Source organism: Idiotropiscis lumnitzeri, chromosome 5, assembly GCF_059441095.1.
Source record: "Idiotropiscis lumnitzeri isolate Australia: NSW breed Sydney's pygmy pipehorse chromosome 5, RoL_Ilum_1.0, whole genome shotgun sequence".
NCBI lineage: Eukaryota > Metazoa > Chordata > Actinopteri > Syngnathiformes > Syngnathidae > Idiotropiscis > Idiotropiscis lumnitzeri.
Window position 1 is genome coordinate 26502708 of NC_142395.1, and position 18938 is coordinate 26521645.

General features: G+C 39.8%; 1 protein-coding gene and 1 long non-coding RNA gene across 2 annotated transcripts; one reads left to right on the forward strand and one right to left on the reverse strand.

Moving 5' to 3' along the window:
- The first annotated feature begins 713 nt into the window (after positions 1 to 713).
- Positions 714 to 17805, forward strand: mindy2 (MINDY lysine 48 deubiquitinase 2). The gene is made up of 9 exons (XM_088296420.1): positions 714 to 1676; positions 2531 to 2588; positions 5433 to 5497; positions 10861 to 11019; positions 11201 to 11303; positions 12533 to 12675; positions 13799 to 13972; positions 15647 to 15835; positions 17355 to 17805. The coding sequence occupies exons 1-9, from the start codon at positions 828 to 830 to the stop codon at positions 17547 to 17549; spliced, it is 1935 nt and encodes a 644-aa protein (XP_088152546.1). The 5' UTR covers positions 714 to 827; the 3' UTR covers positions 17550 to 17805.
- Positions 5605 to 15008, reverse strand: LOC148337495 (uncharacterized). The gene is made up of 3 exons (XR_015843199.1): positions 13815 to 15008; positions 8874 to 9117; positions 5605 to 6124 (listed from the first exon to the last, which is right to left on the reverse strand). It is a non-coding gene; the product is annotated as an uncharacterized LOC148337495 (long non-coding RNA).
- Positions 17806 to 18938: the final 1133 nt, after the last annotated feature.

Sequence of the window (18938 nt, forward strand, 5' to 3'; positions counted from 1 at the left end):
ATATTATATGTTCGTTTATTTGATGTTCATGCTCTGATTAAAAATAAACCACAATATATTCACCAGACACTCAGTACTTGAGTTCTTTTTCCCCACTGATTACTGAGTTACTTTATTTACTTGGAGAATCATATAAAGGAACAGTATGCTTGGGCTACGAGAGTTTAGCTGTTAGTTATCATTTGACTGCTTTTTACTGATGTTAAGTTTTTGTCATGGTATAATTTCCCTTTTTAGTCATTTAAAGTCATAAAACAAATTGACCAGATTAGTCCGCCGCTGATAGTTGTAAACAAAGTTAATATGACAGAAAAATGTTTTGCAAATATATCTTGAGTCACTGCATTTTTTTCCTTTTTTTATAATATGATGCGGGACGGGTTTTTTTCTGAGTGGGATTGGATGAGCGAGTGAGTGAAAATCCACTTCCGTGTCACTCGTTAATGGGAAGTCCGCCACTAGGACCCTTTACGAGAAGTCTGGGTGCAGAGAAGGCTGATATTTGCCAGTATAAACGTCAAAAACATGAAGCGTGGCACGCGAAACAAAAAAAAATCAAAATGACGAGGAAGACAAAATACTGAGAGTGGTATTTGGGAATGTTTCTTTTTTTTTCACCAATAGCGAATAAGCATCACACATTATAAACTCCGAGGGTCAGCAAATGCAACACCATCTGACTGCTGCATCTCAAGCGCCCCCTAGTGGGCCTGGGAAGAAAATAAATCTCATTCTGATGACGTCACATGTAGAGTTGTCATGGCGTCTTTTGGACCGAATCTACTGCTGCAATTTAGCTAGAATCTGTCGACAGTCGCTCAGTCGAAATGGAGAAAAATGCAGGCGTGCATCGAGACACCGTCGGGAGCGACATCATCGAGGCGGACACAGACGACGCTCCAGCCACGGGAGCCGGGAAAGGAGCGGCGGAGAAATGCACAAATACTGAGGCTCGTCTCAGTAGTTTGCTGGATACGGATCGCTGCAAGAACAGCAGCGACGAGGAGCCTAGCACCCTTCACGTCAAACCAGGCGCGGGCAGGTGTGATTTAGCGGAGGTCCTGCAAGTTCTGGCTGGACAGGAGGCGAGGAAGCACGCCGAGTCGAGTGGCTCGCGGTCCGAGGAGCAGCAGATCACTAACGGGATGGGGTCGGATCCAGATAAGGAGGGTGGTGCCTCAAAGTTAGTAAACAACCAAACCGAAGGGCCGTCCTCAGGTGCGAACGAGAAGGAAACCGAGCCGGCCAAACTTGCCAAACCCACCCATCTGTGCCCGGGCGGGACGATCCAAGAAGACCTGAGCGCCCCGCACGCCTTATCCGAAGGGCTGGCGAGTAGCAGCGACCCGGACCCGGACCCGGACGCCAGCCTCGGCGGGTGCGAATCCCGCAGCCTGGACTCACTGGAGGAGTCCTTCTCCAAGCTCAACTCGTGCCCCAGCTCGGACTTAAATAGCGAGGGCCTGGAGGAGCAAGGACTGGGCCTGGCCCTGCAGGGCGAATTCGGCCTGGATGGCACCAAGGCGGCGTGCGCCAAGGACCGAGCAGCCGGCCAGTCGATCTACCACATCAAATGGATCAAGTGGAGGGAGGAGAACACGCCGATCATCACCCAGAACGAGAACGGCCCCTGTCCACTGCTGGCCATCATGAACGTGCTTCTGCTTGCTTGGAAGGTAAAACATGCACCTAGAGGTCTTTTTCTTTAAAAGAATATTTAATATTCTAAGCCAGTTTAACATTATGGACAGTTTAAACATGATCGCAGCGCTTAAATTTTGGAAATAAATCGATAATTCAATTAGATGCACCTGTAATCCACATAAAAGTTAAACAATATTGTACCTTAATAAAAGTTTAAAAATGCAAATGTACTAAAAAGTTAAATGCAACGAGCGCTACTCAGGCATCCATTTTACATACTACCGTGCATGTTGTTCAGGGTGTTAATCCAGCCCGCCAAACTTGAAAAATTTAAATGAATAAACCTGGTGAATGTTTTATTTTCTGAATACTGTGGTTTTTCAAAGCCATATATATTGTTGTCATGCTTTAGTTCACATTCATTTAAAATTAATTGTATTGTTTTTCTCCGATGAGGTGAGGTGACCAAAACACTCCATCCATCTGCTCCTGGTCCGGCCGCTCTGTCAAATTGTAGAACCCATTGTGGCCCGCCAATCAAACAGTTTGCCCACCCCTGGCCTATAGCGTCCTGCTGCCATCTAGTGGTAGAGCATTTAATTTTTCTGCCTGTCACTATACGCCACAGGCATAGATTAATGAACAGAGAAGCATTACTTGTAAATAAATATTTTTCACATTTCACCCGCCACCCTAAGGAGGACAAGCGGTTTAAAAAAAATGAATGGATGGATGTCTTAAAAATATACCCACTGTATAAATATACATAATATATATATATATATATATATATATATATATATATATATATATATATATATATATATATATATATATATATATAAATAAATAAACCCAACATGCTTTCTGGGTGTCTTTATCACAGGTTAAGATGCCTCCGATGATGGAGATTATTACAGCCGAGCAACTGATGGAGTATCTAGGTGAGTGCTTTGGTTTCAGTATTTAAACATTATTAATTTATGTTGAACATACCACAGATTTTCGTGCTTTGTGACTTGGAGGATCGTGAAAGACCAGAGCCTGTTTTGATTTGTGTCCAAATTCGGGCTATGTCATGCCTTTGGAGCAGTGAAATATTTTGTCCATACAGACGACCCCTGTTGCAAACAAGCATTAAGTCAGCGGGCTATCTTTAGAATTACAAGGTTTGGTCGCTGCACATTCTGTATTAAATAAATACTCTTGTAATGCTTAAAATACTTTTGTCTTATGTGTCAAGCAAACACGCTTCGACTCTTATTTGAAGTGCGCGAGTGAGAAAGCCTTCTCGGTCTTGCATTTTTTGACAGCGAGAGAGTGAGAACAGAGTGTTTTTAAACAAACTTAAATGTGTTTAATTTATTTATTTATTTTTTTATTGCTCTCTCCATAATGTGGCTTTTCGCCCATCGCGGGTTGGTCCAGAATTAGTCCATTAGTAATTTAATGTTCATGTTTTGGGAGACTATTTTCGTTCCGCCACACTATTTCTATGAGAATATTGCGAGGTTTCTAATCTCAACACAATCTGTCGTCCTAGTGCGTTGACACAAGGGCGGCAGATGATTCAGACGGTGGTGGGCGTCACTCAGCAGCTCGTGGAGCTGAGAGACCAAAGCTCACCGGTGCACTCAGCACCAAGGAGCTTTTGCCTCATGGTGACAATTGGGAGTTGAAAAGAAGTGTATTTTGATGAGACGTCGCGTGTGTGTGTGTGTAGATTCTCAGCCAGTCAGGGCACGGTAGATCGTAAAAGTTGAATGGAGGCGTGTGGATTTTTTGTTTGTTGAAGGCGTTTTCGCTTTTATGTCTTCAACAGACAAGAAAAGTCCGGTTGTCGCCATCATTTGGATGATTGTCTTTCTCCTGCTGGTGCGGTCCAGCTGATGACTGTCAGTGATCAAAAAAGCTCAAAAGAAACAAATGCTCATAACAAATAAAGCATGTCAGAAGAAATATGTTTTTAACGTCTCTAAAAAAAAAAAAAAGTCAGCTGAAAAGGAAAAGCTTGGCACAAAAGGAAGTGCATTCCACAATTTAGGACAAGGCGCCATTTCCTTCAGTTTTTAATTTTGGGTGAGGGATGTTATGTAAAAGGCAGACAGCAAAAGTAAAAGTAAACGACACTGGCCAACTTAATGCTTTTGATACTGACGTCTAAAAAATAAAATAAAAAAATGTGATTGTTAAATTCCAAATTTCTTCTCACTTTTAAAGACACTGCAAAAAGCCTGCTGGATTTTTTTTTAAGAAAAAAAAAATATTAAACTCAGAAAAATAATTCTTAAAATAAGCAGAATTATCTAAAGGTTTTTCTTGAAAAAAATTCCGGCAATAAAATAAAGTAATACCAGGCCCATATCAACCGCAGACGTCTTGAAATAAATATTTTTAATCTTGAATCAAGTAATATTTACTTTTTTCTCAAGCTGTTATATTTCAAACTATTTTCTTTAAAATAGAGAAAAAATCACTTGTATTTAGTTCACTTAAATTTTATAATGTTAATTGGTAAAAATTAGCTTAGTAAACAATAAAACATGACATCTAAATAAAGAGCTCAAAATAATTTTTGTATGATTGTTTTCATACTATTTTGTATTTATCTTATAACTAGATTATGCACAATCCCCAAATAAGAAAACTTGATTTACGAAACCCCACTTCAGGTCCTTTGAATGTTGAGAGTGTTTGTTTTAAGACTCACAATACGTAAAACTAGCTATTAATATTCAATGTCAAGACTGTAATTTCAAATAAGATAATAAAGTAATAAGTGTCTATAAACAAGCCAAATGAACTTGTTTGATCATTTTATTTTAAGCAAAAAAAAAAAGGGAATTTTGGTTAAATTTAAGATTTTTTTATTGCATTTAAGGTGTCAGGTTTTTGCAGTGCATTTATTACATCACTGCAATAATTCCCCCAGACACCAGGCAAGTATGCATGCTTGTGATTTTGATGAGCAACGGGGATGAACACCAAGTTTATTTTTCCTGTTTTAAAAAAAAAATTAAAAAATAAAAAAGTCCTAATTGCTTTTTCTTCTCCATAGTCTCTCCCTTGAGCTTTGAACATTTCATAAAATCGTATATCTTGGCTGCGAAAAAAAATAGCACAATAGCTTTCTCATCCAGACTGAGTCGTATTTTATGTTGGAATCCGATGGATTGGAATGATGACGCTTTCCGATTCTGTTCAAAGCGTCCCAAGAGTGTGAGCGCTTGTCAACTAGCTGACTACAATAGCGCATTCATGGCCACGGTGCCAATAGTTTACTTTCCATCAGATTTATGAATCATGAAGTGGAAATACAGTAGCTGCATCTTTTTGCGGGGGAACAAGCCAAGCTAGAGAGGCGGTTGTCTGCTGCTACACCGCCGGGTCAATGGTGTGCTCAAATAGCAACAAAATGGACGGTGGGGAAACATGCATGTAAAGGATGATGAAACTGACGTTTTGTGAACTTAATAAAATGTCGTTTAAGTTTCGGCTTAGTCAATTTTAGTCAATTTTTTTTTTAAATTTGTTGTTTCCCGGTTTAGGCTAAATATAATATAATATAATATAATATAATATAATATAATATAATATAATATAATATAATATAATATAATATAATATAATATAATGTAAAAATATAATAATTTTTTTTCAGTATAGAATTGTCTTTCAAATATATCTTGTGATTGGCTTTCAGGGAAATCAGGAAAGCGTCGAACGATGCCATGATGGTTGCTGTGATTGTCTTGGCCATACTGAGCAGTTTTTATGTGCCCCTGCAGGAGACTACATCCTGGAAACCAAACCTAAAGAGATCTCTGAGGCCCAGCGACTAAATTATGAACAGGTAAGTCCTAGTTACAGTCTCTACCTGATCTATACACTCTTTAAAGTTTACTACAGCAATTAATCGTGACTTGTAGTAGGTGAGAGAGAGCGAGAGAGAGAGAGCGAGAGCGAGAGAGAGAGAGAGAGAGAGAGAGATGCAAAAAAAGATGCAGATAAACGACAAAATTACAAATATTACACATTTTTTTGTTTTTCCCCAAGAACCGTTCACAACCAATTCCCATCCCTGATATTGATGACTACTGCTGTTTATGTCTTTTAAACTGGATTCCGTACAACAGTTGACTCTTTCAAAAGACACTCACAAAGGTAGATAACAAAACTCATAAAAAGTGAAGCTTAGCTCTCTCCCCACCGCTTTGTATTACATAAGATGCGTCTTGCGAACCTCGGTGAACAACGGAGGTCAGGGGTGTGTGATGTCGTTCGCAATGGCGGTGAATGCTTCGAGACGCACGTCTGATTTGGGCCTCAGGCGATCACTGACGTTTGCTTTTGTGTGTTTTTGCGTGTGCGGTTCACATTGCGAGGCACTCGGGTCGGAGATAGAGCTGCACTTCCTCCGCTTCCTCCCATCTCCTGTGGCCTGCCTACGTTGCGGCCTGTCCCTGCTCCAGCAGCACATCTGTGGATGATTTGAAGCCACGTTTTAAAGGCGAGGAGACATTTTTTGGCAGCACGCTCGCTCGCTGATGCTCAGTGGCACCGGCTTTCTAAATTTAAGCGGGGCTGAAATGCAACTTCTTAAATAAATCAGCGGCGTCTTCAGGGAGGGGCGCGAGTTTTGCGTTGCACGGTAATTATGGCAGTCTAATCCTAGACTCTGGCCTGGGAGCTCTAATGCATGTGGGTGTCCGTGCGCCACTTGGATTGCTGCAGACAACAGTGGGCGCTGCTGGAAGCTCACGTCCAGAGTGTGAATAATCATTTGCTCTCTCCATTTTCCAATATATCATTGGTTCATTGTGCGCTTCTGCTATATCACATACATTTTAAATAAATTAATAAATAAATAAATTAAAAAAAATAATAATATATATATATATATATATATATATATATATATATAGTTTTATATATATGTATATATTTTTTATATATATATATATATATATATATATATATATAGTTTTATATATATGTATATATTTTTTTATATATGTATATATTTTTTTAATTGTATTTATTTATATATATATATATATATATATATATATATATATATATTGATTGTATCAGTGATGAACAGGTGTTCACTGAATTTTACAACACAAAACTATTAAAAGATTGTCTTATTTTTTTACATTTCAATTTTGGGCTCGGGTCAAGAATACAAAATGGAAAAAATCGCCACAGGACTGATTGGAATACTTAATTGGTTGTGTTTACGTGAGCTGAAAATCCCTCTGGATAAAATTTCTGCTTATCTTTCCAATACATAATTGTCTCTGATATAATACGGCTGATGGTGGTTTGTGGCTACTAACAATCGAACGTATCGTTCCAAATGCTCCTTACCAATCTTCCGGGTCCCCTGACCTATTAAATATTCAAATCAAATTATTTCCCATGGCCTGTTTTTCAGATTCTTTTTTTATGTAAGCCTAAAATTGAATTTAATTGCCAATTAAAAATAAAAAGACTGATAAACGGATTGTGAATGCGTGCTCTGCTCGTCGCGTTCCAAAAAGGATTTCTGTTTTCATTGCAATGTTGGATTAAACCGTTTACACCGGCACTTCACAGCAGCTCTATTTTTACATTCACGTTCATACGTCATTTGTCACACGAGTGTATGAGGATTAAAATAGCAGTCGCTGCTCTTTAGCGGTTGTTAAATATTTACTCGGAGGAGCTTTGTGAGTGTGTTGCAATGTGTATTTGTCTCGGTGGAGCTGCGCAGCATTCTTGCAAAGCAAATGTCCCATTATAAACCTCGTTTTAACGGCTTCTCCTTTGTTTTAATGTCTTACCCTGAAGTACTTGCTCCAAAAAAAAAAAGAAAAAAAAAAGTGCACTACAAATGCGCGGACATGAAGGGCTGCCTGCGACGTATCCCCAACGGCTTCCTCCAGTTGTACCATAAAATTGTTCAACCAAACAACCAGTTTCCAGTAATAGTGTGCTGAATTGTTTTACTAAAGCGTGTACTAGTATATGGACTAGGGATAAAGCATTTAGAAAAATGATGCAATTGTGTTGCATTGTTTTTTTTTCCCTATGATTACTCGAGTATTTGACCAATTCAGTGTGAAACGTTGGCCCAACCGCTTCAGTTCAAGCCTGTTATGTTTCTAATGACCTCGTGTCGCCGGGATCCATCACGAGCCCAGATGAGCGCAAGTGAAGCGGCGCTAATCATTTCATCTGCTGTTGGATGGACCAGATGTAGTCCATTGCAAAACTACGAATAATCCCGTCATCTGTGATGCTCGCGAGCGTCCTAATCTGCGCACTCTCACATGCGTCACATCGGGGATTTCCACCTCGACACTACACTTCAAGCGTCAAAGATCAAGCTGCCCTCGGGCGGGCCCTGGTGCTCATCTATGATGGAAATTGCTGAGCATGAATTTTGCTACATTGCACTGGAGCTCGGTAGTACGGCCTTAAATTAAAATTTGATTTAATTTCCAATGGTATTCAAAATGTACTGCATCATACTGAGATGTTCTTAATATTTGGGTTAGTTTATTTAAAAATATTCAAAGAGTGCCGTTTGATAAATCACAACTCTAAAGGACTTTAATAATAAACGTGTTATTACCACGATTACACGAAGCATCGTTATCTTTTCAAAGGAGTTTTTTTTTGTGATTTGGCTTTGTTCTTAATATTTGGGTTAGTTTATTTAAAAATATTCCAAGAGCTCCGTTTGATAAAACACAGCTCTAAAGGACTTTAATAATAAACGTGTTATTACGACTATTACACTAAGCATCGTTATCTTTTCAAAGGATTTTTTTTTGGCTATGTTATTAATATTTGGGTTAGTTTATTTAAAAATATTCCAAGAGCTCCGTTTGATAAAACACAGCTCTAAAGCACTTTAATAATAAACATGTTATTACCACTATTACACTAAGCATGATTATGTTTTCAAAGATTTTTTTTGGGGGGGAGGGGTAATTTGGCTATGTTCTTAATATTTGGGTTAGTTTTTTTAAAAACAATTTCAAAGAGCTCCATTTGATAAAACACAGCTCTAAAGCACTTTAGTAATAAACATGTTATTACTGCTATTACACTAAGCATCATTATGTTTTCTAAGGATTTTTTGGGGGGTGATTTGGCCCATTTCTGAGTATACAGGTGCCCCCCCTCTCTCCCCAGGGGAACAGATTCAATTTGTACAGTACAGTGTATCTGCTTACCTTATTTCCTCCCAGCAGTGTAGTGAAAACGTCGAAGCGCGCAGATGTCATTGTCATAACCGAGCTGCACGGCTCAGCTGCAGGGCTTATCTTGAGTCCCGACTTTAATGGCAGCGTGCCTTGCGGCCAGCTGGGAGATGCTTTGGGGCTGAACGCCAGAATGGGTCAGACTGAGAATCATCAGGTTCTCAGGTGTGTGGGCGCCTGGCACTCGTTCGACATACTCCTCCGCACCAAAACTGGCCTGTGAGGAACGCGGCAATGAAAAGTCACCGTTTAATGCTCACCTTTTCCAAAATCATGGATGCTTTTTGAAAGAGATGAGTTGTTGTTCATTCCGTGCCTTTTTGTTTTTGAGGTGTACTGTAGCGATTTTCACTTTTAAGCCATCCGTTGACATCTGCTGCATTCAAAAGTTTAGAGAAGGCCAAATTAAATTATTTTTAAGTAACATTTTGAGTATAATTTATCTTCAACGTGCACTTAACGGACAGCTATTTTGTTTGTTCGGTGAGACTTTTAATCCATAAACTATGAACGCCATAAAATGCTTTGTTTTATTATGATGAACTATTTGACGCAAACGGAACATGCGAGGCATTATACGGAGATAAGCCAGTGATCAAATAATTAGATTCTTGTCTTATTAGCATGTCTCTTTTCTTCATCTGGCTTCAATTTTCTCCACTGATCATCCTGTAGATTGCACGAGTCAATGTCCCAGCCGCCTTCATTAGGCCGCTGCTGGACGGCATGATCATGTCAGACGTATGTCATCAAAGGGAGGTTACACTCGGACACACCCGAAGAAGAGAGGCGCTGCTATGATTAAAAGCGATAACAGTCAAGCAGCTAATGGTTTCTGGTAAGGGTAGAAAAATCAATGGGCTGCTATCCTGACAGCGTGCACAGTTCAGGATCGATTGGATGCTACAATTACCGTGTTTATGCTTTTGGCAAGATAACGCGTTTTCATCACTGTGTGTTCATTATCAGGGTTACATCTTTTTGTGTTTTTTAAGCTATCATCAGAATTAATCAACAATTGATTTATTTATCAAATTAATCTTTGACTATTTTGATAAACAAGTAAGCAATGACTGGACCATTTTCAAAAAGTTTGAAGAGTACATCAGTCACTTTCGTGTGATATTTCTTGATTGTTGTTTTGTTTTTTTAATCACTATACGGCGAACATTTGCAACTGTTGGCATAGGGCAGGGCTTTCCAAATAGGGGGGGCGCAGTGCGATGCTGAGGGGGGCGCATTCGACCCTCGGGAACATGATTTTTTTCCGCCGTATGACAAAGTGTAATTGCACATCCACCCCAGTAGGTGGCAGTGGCACTCTCCTTGCTCATTGTGTGTAGCGAGTATTAACTCCGTGTAGGTTTGTTTTTAAATGAAAATGCTAGTATTTATAGTTGTGGTGGGGTGGGGGCGCGAATTGTTTTCTTCTTGCTTTGGGGGGGACGTAACAGAAAATAATTGAGAAGCAGTGGCATAGGGAATAAAATGAGCGCTCACGTCAGGGTTCGTTCAAGGTTGCAAATGTTCGTGAAATGTTTGACAGATTTTCGCCAGATGATTTGTGATTTTTTTTTTTTTCTTGTCGCAAGGAAATTTTTTTAACATTTAAAATTCAGCACAGGCGAACATCTGACGAACATTTGTGACATTGAACAAACCCTGACGAGAACGCAACATGCGTTACCTTTGCAAACACTTGCAAATATTTGCTGCTCAGTGGGACAGGGGGCTTTAAGAATTCCAAATAAATCACAATCATTGATTAAAAACAGTAAAATAAAAAACTAAAACCAAAAATAAAACTACAAATAAAAATAAAATAAAAATAAATAAATCGATTGATCAGTGGGATTATCGGTAAAACACGTAATTTTGCAAATATTCGCCCTGGATGTTTGAACCCGAGTTAACAACATGACTATCACTCCACCTGTACCTTTTTTTTTTCTCCTCCAAGAACATGAGCGACGCCATGGCAGTGTTGCACAAACTACAGACCGGCCTGGATGTGAATGTAAAGTTCACCGGCGTGCGAGTTTTTGAGTACACCCCAGAATGCATTGTGTTCGATCTGCTCGACATCCCCCTCTACCACGGCTGGCTGGTGGACCCCCAGGTATGGCTTGACCACTCACAATAGTGAAAATGAGCTCGAACAATCGTGATACTTCATACCAGGTCGGTAGGGTGCTTGTTTCAAGCCTGCATTTTTCTGTCATGACTAATGGTAGCTTTGTGCCGCCTGCATGGGTTCTTGGCAAATGTTGTTTCCCCACAGCGTCTATCTTTATTTGCAGATGTGTGACATTGTCAAGGCAGTGGGCAACTGCAGCTACAACCAGCTGGTGGAGAAGATAATATCCTGTAAACAGTCAGACAACAGCGAGCTGGCAGGCGAAGGTCAGTACATCTCTCTCTGGGCTCTCTTTTTTGTGCTCCTCCCCCCTCCGCTTCTGTTACACTGCAACGCATTGCATTGTCGTTCTCCATGAAAACTTGCCACCATTTTTCCTTGACTTCAGTTCAAAACGAGTTCATCGTCATCGCGTGGTGCTTTGAGATACAAGTGACTCAACTTGGCAATTTTTAAGCAATGGATATTAGGACCCCAAAAATGGAGCTAAATATGTAGACAAATGATAAAGCAATATTCACAGGTAGCTCTTGGCGTTATGGAAAAAAAATTCAATCATGATGCAGGGAATTTTTTATCATTATAATGATGTACCACAATATATTTGTAGTTCTTTTTTTTTTTTTTTTTTAAACAACACAATTTTTAAATTTATTTTGAAATTCTCATTAGGTGCGCCCGTGCGATAAAATCATGTTTGGGAGGTGTACGTGTAATTTAGTTCATTGTTACGTTTGTGGCACTCTATAATGTTATCCTTTAAAAAAAAAAAAAAAAACATACACGTTTTTGCAACTTTTTTGTTGCTATAAATTCATGAACATTGCGCTGCTCCTTGTGTGCACATCTTGACCACTTGGGGGCAGTAAAATACAGACGTAGCGTACATGGCGCTGGTCTCAACTCTTCTGTAAATAATATTTGTTCTTGGCAGAGGATAAAGATTACACAGCTGCGATTATTGTTATTTTGGTGTATGAATGGGTAAATGTGAGCCTTTTTAAAGCGTTTTGGGCACCATATGATAAAGTTTAAGTGTTAAATAATTGCATCTTTACCATTTATATTAACTGCCTACATGTTTTGCTCCCCTCCCCCCAAAAAAAATCAGCTGAATGACAGTGAAATCACTTTTTAAGCTGTACTTAAATGTAATGGATTCTTACTTTGGGTCAACTATGAGACCCTCTTCTAAAAAATACATCCAAAGTACTCTTTGCATAATCCCGCTACCAAATTAACAAACATGAATGAAAATTGCACCTTTTTAGCACAACTAAAAATAAACATTTTGAAACGAATACATGTCAGTCACAACTGAGACGTACAGAAGGTTTAATCACTGCGAGTTTTTTAGGAAATGCTTTCCGGGATTCTGGCTCAAGTTCATGGATGAGTAAGGAGGGTGCTGTGATTGTAGATGTGCGGAATTAGATCGGTTAAAGGCGTTGCATTCTAACGATTGCGATGTTGTTTCTGCACCTGTGTGTGGCAGGCATTGTGGCCGAGCAGTTCCTGAGCAGCACAGCCACTCAGCTGACGTACCACGGCCTGTGCGAGCTCACATCCACCGTGCAGGAGGGAGAACTCTGCGTCTTTTTCAGGAATAACCACTTCAGCACCATGATTAAATACAAGGTGAAACTAGCAGTCGTCGTCGTTGTCGTTGTATTTTCTGGGCTATATAAATCAACCCTGAGCATTTCGATGCATTTAGCGTATTCACGGTACTGAACTTTTTTTTTTTTTTTTTTATCATTTTATGCTATTTTATAAACACCCCTCATAACACCCCATGTGACAACGTGAACATTTTGTATGAATGCAAATTTCTTTAAAAAATCTAATAAAATCACTGCTGTGAAAGTGATTTAAAAAAAAAAAAAAAAAAAAAAAGCTGTGTTATTATATGCAACTGCTCATTAAAATGATAAATGAGTGTGGTTGTGCTCAGTTGAGCGGCATGCAGCTGCTCGGGTGTGTTATCAGTGCAGCTGGACCAGATCTTTCCTGTTATCTGCAGGAGGGGAAGTCACTCCTTTTGTACTTTCTGTTGAACTCTTCACTATCATACCCAATGCAGGCAAGGCCTTTTTGCGCGTCACCTTCATGACGCCATGTTCATAAAAAAAAAAACGGGGGGGGGGGTGCGACTTGTGCCTCAGCTCAATCAACAGGCGAGACATTTTCAGATGGCTGCTGCACATTTGTAGATGTCATCAATTAAAAATGAAAACACAACAGCCAAGGGAGCTGCTGCGCTAAGATGCAAAACTTCAGATCTGTTTTTTTTTTTTTCTGGACCTTTGATCTCTCATGGACATTGTCTTGGGATTCAGGACTTGGGTTTGACTGCGCTGTGCCCTAAAGCTCCTCTTTGCAAAGTCTCTGCAGGAGAACCAACTTCTTCTTGAGATCGAAGAGCTCGATTCCGTGACATTTTCTTGAAAAGTTTGCTAATAAAGTTTTGTTAAATGAATGGGAATTCCATTCATTTTTTACTTCCTAAAAAAAAAAAAAACTACAAATGCTGAGCTCTGTATTTTAATTTATAATATTGCACTTTACAAAACCAAATAGTCATGATAATTATACTAGATTAAAAATTATTAAAAAAAAAAAAAACGTCACAATGCATCAAATTCATCAAAACCTGGGGGGAGTATAAGAGCAAAAAAAAAAAAAAAAAGAAAGCGCCTATCTCACTCATATCACACGTGACCAGTGCATTTATTTACTCGACATGTGTGTTTATCTCCAGGGTCAGCTGTACTTACTGGTGACCGATCAAGGCTTCCTGACAGAAGAGAAGGTCGTGTGGGAAAGTCTTCACAACGTGGACGGAGATGGAAATTTCTGCGATTCGGAATTCCGGTTGAGGCCCCCGTCGGACCCGGAGACCGTTTACCGAGGACAGCAGGATCAGATTGACCAGGTCTGAGCAATTATGCAGGCAAGGCTAGCAAAACCTGCATTTTACTCCTCCTGCAAACTGGATTTTCACATGACGCCATTGAAAACTGCAAAAAAAAAAAAAAAAAATGGATGTTCACATAATGCCATTAAAAACTGTAAAAATAAAAACGAAAAAAAAATGTTCACATTAGAAATTGTAAAAAAAAAAAAATTAAAAATCAAAACCTTGCAGAATAGAATTAAGAAGCCACATAAATATGCACACACACCCCCAAAATTAGCCAATTAATTAATTATAGAAATTTTGGTATACTCGAAATGAAATTCACCCAAAATAATTCTGCTTTTGCGCTTTCAACTCTTCATTCACACAAACCAAATTTACGCTCACATTGACACCTAAGGGCAATTTTGAGTCTTAAATAATCCTAAAAAACATGTTTTTGGAATGTCGACGGAACCCGCGGTACTTGCCCACACAAGCATGGCGAGAACATGCAAACTGAAGTACTTAGCCAGGAATGGAACCCAGAACCTCTTGATTGTGAGACAAAGTGATAACCACCAGCACACAGTCCAGACTAAAAAAAATAAATCAATAAAAAAAGCTAAATAGAGATGTAGCTGCCACTTCCCAAATTCAGCTGCACACTTGTCAAAAATTGTCAATAATAGATGAGTTACAAGTAACGTTCTACCGCAGCCCTGAAATTCGCCCCACAATATACGGACGCTTCTCAGCGGCCCTTTAATTATTCATCGGGCTTTTGTCTCCTCTGCAGTTTTGCTGGTTTCACAGCCATCTGCTCAAAAGCAGAAATTGATGACAAATTCGCCACTCAGACAATAGCTTGAGCGGACTTTATAGATGAATTGTTTACTCCGACGGGCCTGGTTTGAGGGGGAAAATCAATTTCTGAAGATCAACAATCAACACCTTTAGATTAGAGAAAGCACTAATCAGGCCCGTGGTGCCATCGGGTTGTTTTGCACCAAAGATTGTAACCAAAGAGGATATATCGTATGCACTGCATCATTCCGAAAGCTGCTTAATCGAACCGTTAGTCTCAGTCAGTGGTTCTCGAACCCTTTACAGAAAATACCAGCTTAAAAAAGTACTTGGCTCTAAACTACAATACAAGTGAGCACTAGCTTCAAATATTTGCTGCATATCGTGGGGTATTTATATTTAAGTTAAATTCTGTGACGACTCTAGTAACTCAAAACGCTTGCATCTCAAATCATTTTTCTCCATTGAAGTTAATGGAAATGGCATTAATTTCTTCCAGCCTGCTTTCCAAACAAATTATTTTTATTATTATTTTTTAAACAAGAAGAGTGACCCCCCATCAATATTGTGCTGCTCCTTCTGGTGTGCTCGCCTGGCCAGCTGGGGCAGGAGAATACAGACCTACGGAAATACATACATGGAGTCGGTCAAAATTGCTCAATAAGATGCAGTAATTTTAGCTATTTTTTTTTAGAAATGATAAACAATATATGCCTGAGAGCATTGTATTATTATTTTTTTACATCTGTTGCTTCTCAATAGTAATGTTGTACCTGAACGAGTCTTTTAAATATTTAAAATTTTAAATAAAATTTAACTGTACTGTACTGGATTAGAAGAAAAAAAAATAATCCACTGTCTCAGTATGTACATGCATTTTAACCGCATCCTCGTGTGCGTCAGGACTACCTGATGGCGCTGTCGCTGCAGCAAGAGCAGCAGAGTCAGGACCTCCAGTGGGAGCAGCTCCCCGGCATCAGCGACCTGGAGCTGGCTAAAAAGCTGCAGGAGGAGGAGGACCGCCGAGCTTCGCAGTACTACCAGGAACAGGAGCAAGAGCAGGCGGCGGCAGCACAGGCAGCACAAGCACAGGTCTGTGTGTGTGTGTGTGTGTGTGTGTGTGTGGCCGGGATAGGGGCCTCGAGGCAGATGGAAACGAGTTAGAAGAAAGAGCCGAAGGGCGTGAAACAAATGGGAAGCGCTCAGAGCACCACAGTGGGGTTGTTGCGAGGAAAAAGTGTGAAATCCGGCCCTGTTGAGTTGAGCACAAAGTTTTTATTCTGTTGTGTGAATGGCAACCGGTGGAGACACAAGGTTAAACTTCTGCCATCTAGTGGAAGAGCGTGGAATTGTTCTGCCTGACGCCATTCGTCGTTGCCCTGGTTACATGAACAAAGACACACTTGTTGTGTTTCCTTGCATTATTCCCGACTCGCAAATGAGATACGAATAATCAACTTTCTGCTTTGAAATCAATACAAATGGCATAAATTTGTTTCAGGCTCTCCAATAACAAACATTTTTGTAAAATGCGTTTTAATACAAAGAGACCTTGTTTTACTTCAAATTGTCCAATTTTAGCCTCGAACCTGCAAATATTCTCTGATTTCTGTGGTCCTCCATGGACATCAGTTTTTACTTTGGGATGGAATGATTTACAGTTTTGCTCATTTTCTGACATATGTTTACCAGTAAATGAATCAGAATCAATTTGTTTGTGCATTTCTATACTGTTAGCTTGAAATGTTTATAAAATATAATCAATAAATATAAATAATAAGTATAAATAATAAATATAATAATAATAATGTTTTTTTCAATGCAATTCATCAATTAATCCAAAAAATAAATTGACGTACAAGTAATCATTCGCTGCCGCCTTCCAGTCTCTCAAACTGCTGCTTGTTGTGAAGGGTGTTGAGTTCACTGCCACCATACAGTGCTCGTTTCTTAAATTTGTGTCTCACAAGTCAACGCAAATCATCGGCCGAACAATGGCTCCTATTTTGAAATTGTATATTAGCTGCCTCTGTGTTCCTACAGCATTTGTGTGCGAATATTGGTTATTTTAAGGAATATCATTCCCACAACGTATGTTAATTTTTTTATTAGCCAGGCATAGCAATGCTTCTACAACTGATTAGTATTTAAATATACTTTTTATTGCACATTAAGAGTTACACTAAACTCAACTGAAACGGTTTGAAGCATGCTCAAGGAGGGACAAATAATCGAGCCTTACGGTGAATTCAGGGTGCTTTCACAACATTGGAACTTGCATACACACACACACACACACACACACACCGCAGTTTGGCACATTAATCGTTTTTGATTATGTTTTTCTAATCCTAAAAAGCCAAAATTGAAATCTTTGATTACCCTCTTTGATATAAAAGTATTGCTTTGCCGCAATCTTGTGGTATCTTGATGCCAAGGAACTACGTAAACGTGAGGGGCTGAGTTTCATTCTGACAATCACCCTGGCTGAAAGAAAAGCGACGCTCTGCTGCCATCTTGTGGCATCTATAAGCAACTACAAACCGCTAATTAGTATCAAAAATGGTTGGATGTTACCTGCCATCCCTTTGTGCTTATGTGTGTGCTGCAGGCTCAGCAGGAGGCTGCAGAGGGAGACGAGGCGGACAGAGGGGCAGCGGGAGCTGGCGGTCAAGCAGGTGGCGCCGGGACGGTCGCAGTGGCGGCTGCCGGCCAGGCCACGGCTAGCCCGGGAAAACAGGCGTCTAGTGGAGAGCGCAAGTCCAAGAAGGAAGCCAAGGATAAAGACAAATGTGTCATATTGTAACGTCAAGCGAGCGTATGGCAAGTCGTTTGCAGCGTTTAGTCCATATGCTTCCTATTCAGCTCAAGGTCCTTGCACTAGTACACTAGTTGTCCTCACTAGTGAGACGATTCAGTGCACTTGTAGAGTGATTTAATTAAAAAAAAATTACACTATTAGGAACACTTTCAGTCTACTAGTACGCAATTAAATCTTACTTGTAAATTACTGTGCAGCACTAGTAACTCCACTAGGCCCAACTAGTAGTCATGCATCACGCATTAGTCAACTTCTGGACATTACTAGTGGCAACAAAATGGCCACTGGTAGCTTTGCTTCACTGCTGTAAGTGACATGTCGTGCTACTAGTGCAAAGACTCACACTAGGGAACATCATTTTTTGTTGAGTTAGGTCTGACTGCTTTTTATAACTAATCGGAATCCAAACCTGATCTAAATTTTTCTCTATCGCATCAAGTTTTGGATCCCCGTTTTCAGATCTTGCCTTTTGGGAGCTGCACACACCTCTCACTGCACTGTCTCAATTGCGACTACACGATTACGCTGCCACGTTGCGAGTCCAATCGTAAGCAGCTCATTTTTCTTACTACAGCTAATCAGTGGAACTTTGCTTGTATGAAGGGTAAGCTGTGAAAAAAAAAAAGTTGACATACCAGTACTACTACAAATTGCACTTGTTAACATCTGTGTGCTTCTACTAATACTAGTAGTGAAATGCTAGATGCTAACTAGTCGAATTTTATAATGTTACTGCGAGCACTAGTCAACTACTGCACGGCTTTATAGAAAGGCTTTTAAGCATTTATTCAAAATCTTGATATCCAGATTCGAGTACTAGTGCGCTATATGTCTTCATCCGAAAGACAATTTTCAGCATTGGTAGAATGATTAGTGCGGACTAGTAGAACGGTTGTTTTTTCCCGAGTAACATTTTTCTTCCACTGCTCGTTTCACTTTTGGCCTACTAGTACGACTTAGGGACAGAATTAATAATCTAACAGCTTTAAGAGCATTAAGGCCCTTGTACTAGTTGGATAACTATATGCTACTAGTGAAGCACAAGTAAAGTTTGCTGATGTTACTAGTGGTACTAGTAGCCTACAATTGTAAATTGGATTGTCATGAAGCCATTTGAGCATTTTTTCGACAAGCTACTAGTGCGCCAAATGGTCTTACTAGTGCGGACAAAAATAGTACTATTACATGGACCTTGGAAAGGAAGGATATGGACGAAATGGGTTTGCCATATGTGCGTGTGTGTGTGTGTGTGTGCGTGTGTTTGAGTGTGTGCATGTGTTTGGCGTCCAGCCAGGGAAAGAGACGCACGAGGAGACGCTCACGAGAGGATTTGCTTCCCAAACCACTGGTGCCTGCTCGCCTCCATCCTCAGCG

Bases quoted from the DNA above. Each gene is read 5' to 3' on its own strand.
- mindy2 (XM_088296420.1), top strand. From the start codon at position 828: ATGGAGAAAAATGCAGGCGTGCATCGAGACACCGTCGGGAGCGACATC. The intron at 11,020-11,200 runs GTATGGCTTGAC...CTTTATTTGCAG, and splicing joins GCTGGCTGGTGGACCCCCAG to ATGTGTGACATTGTCAAGGC. The intron at 11,304-12,532 runs GTCAGTACATCT...TGTGTGTGGCAG, and splicing joins CAGCGAGCTGGCAGGCGAAG to GCATTGTGGCCGAGCAGTTC.